The 4,694-nt window shown below is 45.1% G+C and overlaps 1 protein-coding gene across 1 annotated transcript; it reads left to right on the top strand.

Annotated features, from left to right (window-relative positions):
- Window positions 1-681: 681 nt before the first annotated feature.
- LOC119735170 (craniofacial development protein 2-like) lies at window positions 682-1,533 on the top strand. The gene has a single exon (XM_038208875.1). It carries the CDS (start codon window positions 682-684, stop codon window positions 1,531-1,533), a length of 852 nt encoding a protein of 283 aa, XP_038064803.1.
- The last annotated feature ends 3,161 nt before the right edge of the window (window positions 1,534-4,694 follow it).

Raw genomic sequence — 4,694 nt, forward strand, 5'->3', positions numbered from 1 at the left:
CGTCGACATCCAACCTGTCTTTACGATGAGAACAGAGTTCCTAAGCCTGAGTCAAAGCCTAATTAAGATGGCAGCAGTGGGCAGTGTTCAAACTGTGCAAAGCATGCAGGTGGTAATACGAGGGCCGGTCAGCAAGGTCAATGCACCATGGCAATTGTACCTGTTAAAGTCCTCCTGAGAGATGGTATAAGGCTGTACAAACGTACGCGTTCATGGATCCTGGAAGCACCGTAGCACGACAGTTGGGAGCAAGTGGTCCATGTAAGTCCATTACATTAGACACCATTGGTAAGCCCTACTCCATGAAGACATATCTCATCGGTGGGCTTAAGGTCAGCGACTTACAAATGAAGAATGAAATTGATCTTCCTGTCACATACACAAAAGACACAATTCCAGTTTCCCAGCACCGTATCCCAAAGACTGACGACATCTCCAGGTGGGACCACCTTAATGACATCAGCTTGCCTGAAATAGATGCAGACATTGGACTCCTGATTAGTAGCAATGTTACCAATTGTCGGAGCAAGTATGACAGTCACCAGTCAAAGCCTTACCCAGGAAGCTCATGGCTTGACAATGGCCAGAGCGATGTCCTCAATACTAACAGATCTTAACTCTATTAACACACTCTGTAGAATTGCAACATGGAATGTTCGTACACTGAACAAACTGGGGAAGATGAGTGAGCTGGTAGCAATGCTGGAAAACTACAATATCGACATAGCTGGCATACAGGAAACTAGAATGCTAGGTCAACAGAGAATCAAAGAGCAGGGATGGGACATCATCCTGTCAGGACGCACAGATAACATGCACACAGGAGGTGTAGGACTTGTTCTGTCACAAAGAGCCTCAAAAGCACTGATCGAATATGAATTTATTGATGAGCGACTACTCAATGTTCGTTTCTTCTCACGTCATGCAAAATTATCAATAATTGTAGCTTATGCACCTACAGAAGAAGCCACAGATGAAGAAAACAAACTTGATGCGGTTCTGGCCAAAGTGCCTTCACATGATGTATGTACAATAATTGGAGACCTCAATGCGAAGGAAGGAACTGCAGCAGACCAGTGTCTTAGGGTTATCGGACGGCATGGTGCTGGATCAAGTGCGAACAATAATGAAACGAGACTGCTAGAGTTGTGTACCACACACAACCTGGTCATAGGAGGGACACTTTTTCCACACAGAAGGATCAACACCACGACATGGAAATCACCCAATGGGACCACACTCAATCAGATTGACCACATCATCATCAGAGGAAAATGGAGGCGTTCACTACAAGATGTAAGATCATATAATGGTGCCGACATCTACAGCGATCACAAGCTTGTTATCAGCAAGGTCAGGACTAGTCTTGCCAAGATAAAGAGACCACCAGAAATAAGAATATTTGCAGACCACCTCCTTCGAATACCTAAAGTCAAGGAAGAGTTTAGTTTGAAACTGAGCAACCGTTTCAAAGCCCTAGCAGACCTTGGTGCTGAGGAGTCTGTAGATAAATCTTGGAAAAGTCAAAAGTAGATGAGTCGGTATCTGGAAAATCTCTGGAACTTGTAGAAGAACGGAGGCAAGCCCTGCTGGAAAAAGAACAGGATCCTACAAGTGAGGGGAAAAAATACAAGTACAAGATTTTAGACAAGGAAGTCCGAAATAGCTTCAACAAAGATAAATCAGATTGGATGGATGTTCAAGCATCACTGCTGGAAGCAGCAGCAGCAAAGGGAAATCAAAAAGAAGTATACAGATTCCGGAAGAAAATATCAAGAAACTGATATCAGATGAAGAAGATAGAAGAAACAGGTAGATGGAATACTTTAGCGAACTGTTAAGTGGGACCCCCAGACAAACCTTTTGACGACTACTCTAGTCCACCAGAAGAGCTTGAGGTCGATATGAACCAGCCCTCACTTGAGGAAGTGACAGAAGCTACAAATCGACTCAAGCGAGGGAAATCACCTGGTTTGGATAATACCACAGCAGACATTCTCCGTGGTGGGGGCCCTGTCATACTCCAGTTGCTACTTATGGTAGTGCTGCAAATCTGGAACACTGAAGAGCCTCCCCGGGATTGGAGAATGGGTTAAATATTTCCATTGCGGAAGAAGGGAGACACAACCTACTGTAACAACAACAGAGGGATAACTCTACGTTCTATAGCCAGCAAAGTGTTCTGTACAGTTATTCTGGTACGTGTACGTGATGCCACCGACAAAAAGCTGCGTAAGAACCAGGCAGGCTTTCGACCTGGAAGATCATGTGCTGACCAGATATTGTCATTGCGCCAGATTGTTGAAAAATGTCTCCTGAATCAGTTGCCATGTGTTATGAAGTTTATTGACTTCAAGGCTGCATTTGACACAGTCCACAGAGAATCACTGTGGGGCATAGTCAGGAGTTATGGCATACCCCAGAAGATAGTTGACATAATGAAGAACATGTATTCTGGTACATCATGCTGTGTAAGGGTTGAAGGCCAATTCGCACAGACTTCTTCCAAATCAAGTCAGGAGTGCGACAGGGATGCGTATGGTCACCCTTACTGTTTAACATATTGATTGACTGTATCCTGAAGTAATCCCTAAATAAACCAAACACAGGACTTACTCTCACACCCAGAAGGAGTAGCCGCTATCCTGCAGATATGCTCAGCGACCTAGATTTTGCTGATTACATCGCACTCTTAGACGATGATTAACACTCAGGGACTCCAAACATCAACACGCAGAGTGAACACATATGGTACACAAGTGGGGTTGAATGTAAACAAATCCAAAACTAAAGTGATGCCTGTTGCTAACAGCCTGTTAACATTAGTCTCATTGGATGAAGAGCAGCTTGACATTGTCTCGAACTTCCAGTACCTCGGTAGCTACATTTCAGGAGATGGCAAAGTAGAAATGAAAATAAATGTAAGGATTGGTAAAGCAGGGGCTGCCTGCAAGGACTTGGATAATATCTGGAAACAGCAGAAAATCTCTCTTCGGCAGAAAGTATGTGTTTACAACTCTTGTGTCATTTCCACCCTTTAAATTGTTGCTGAGACCTGGTCTCTCACAATAGGTCAAGAGAGGAGAATTGACGCCTTTGACCAGAAATGTTTGCGATGCATCCTTGGCATTGAGTGGGAGGACAGAATCACAAACATAGAAGTCAGGGAGAAAACAAACCAACCAGCAGTCTCTTCACTGTTAGCAATAAGCGTTTGATATGGTGGGGACATCTTATGAAGATGGAGCAGTCTCGCATTCCAAGACGACTTTTAGACTGGACCCCAACTCATGGAAGACGGTGACCAGGGCGCCAACGGACTAGATGGGGGGGGGGGGACACACTGGGCAGAGACCTGAAAAGGCTGACTCTTAATATCCATCAAGCAGCCCCTTTAACAGCCAGTCGTCTCAAGTGGAAAAAGCTCGTTAGGACGGTATGCTCCACCTGGAGCGATGCCATGGAGTGAGTGAGTGAGTGAGTGAGACGCCTACACCCCGTTTGATCTGAAAACTGGTCCGGCAGGTAGCCCTCTTGCTGCAAGAACTATGCTCGGTTGGGTGGTTTGGAATGTGATGAGAGACGCTGAAAAAGTGCAGAGTGACATAAGTTGTAGTTTCTCTGTAAACAAGGCTGAGGTCACAGCAAAAGCAGAAGTAAATCAGCTTAAGCATCTGGATAGATTGGTTAGAGAGACCATCAACATGGATTTCCCCGAGAGGCTCATTGATGACAAGGAAGAGCATTCTCAAGAAGACATCAGATTATTGGCGTCCGTGAACAAGTCTATCACTCACAGAGATGGTGACTACTGTATTGGTCTGCCTTTCAAAGCAGAAGATGTAAAGCTAACTGACAACAAGTCAATGGCATTGAAGCGCCTTGATAGCCTGAAACACAAATTACAGAGAAACAGTGAATTCGGCAGTGACTACATAGAGTTCATGTTCAAGATTATGAGTGAAGGCTACGCCGAATAGGTCCCACAAAGAAGACCTACACCGGGCAGACGGTGCAAGCCCGATAAGATTAGAGTAGTCTTCGATTGTGCGGCTACGTACCTTGGGTTCATCTTTGAACAACGTCTTACTTCAAGGACCAGATCTTACAAACAGTCTGATGGGTGTACTCCTGAGATTCCGTCGAGGAGATAGCTATAATGGGAGACATAGCCAAAATGTTTTTCCAATTAAGAGTTCCCAGTGAAGACCGTGACTGTCTCCGATTCTTCTGGTGGCCAGATGCCAATCTCAAAGAACAGCCGGTTGCCTATCGTCTGAAAGTCCACCCATTTGGAGCAGTCTTGTCATCGAGTTGCTAAAGCTTTGCTCTTAAGCAAAGTGTTTAGGATAATGTTGGTGACTACGGAGAGGCTTCATGTGACGTAGTGAAGAGAAGCTTCTATGTAGACGACTGTCTTGTCTCGGTTGGTACAGAACAAGAAGCTGCTCATTCGATCAAGAGTACAACAGCCCTGTGCAAACAAGGCGGCTTTGATCTGACAAAATTGCGTTACCTCGCAAATGAGAGTTGTCGCTTCCTTGCAAATCGCATTGCAATAATCATAGATGCCTCTTGCTTGCAGCAATGGAAGTACGTGATACCAAATCCAACCCTGCTGATTGCGCAACACGTGGTCAGTCAGTGAAAAGGTTTCTTCAGTGCTCCATGTGGTTTGAGGGTCAAGGCTTCCC

The sequence above is a fragment of the Patiria miniata genome, unplaced genomic scaffold (genome assembly GCF_015706575.1).
Source record: "Patiria miniata isolate m_02_andy unplaced genomic scaffold, ASM1570657v1 HiC_scaffold_29, whole genome shotgun sequence".
In the NCBI taxonomy this organism is placed as follows: domain Eukaryota; kingdom Metazoa; phylum Echinodermata; class Asteroidea; order Valvatida; family Asterinidae; genus Patiria; species Patiria miniata.

Coding starts and splice junctions, on each gene's coding strand:
- LOC119735170 (XM_038208875.1), top strand. CDS start 682: ATGAGTGAGCTGGTAGCAATGCTGGAAAACTACAATATCGACATAGCT.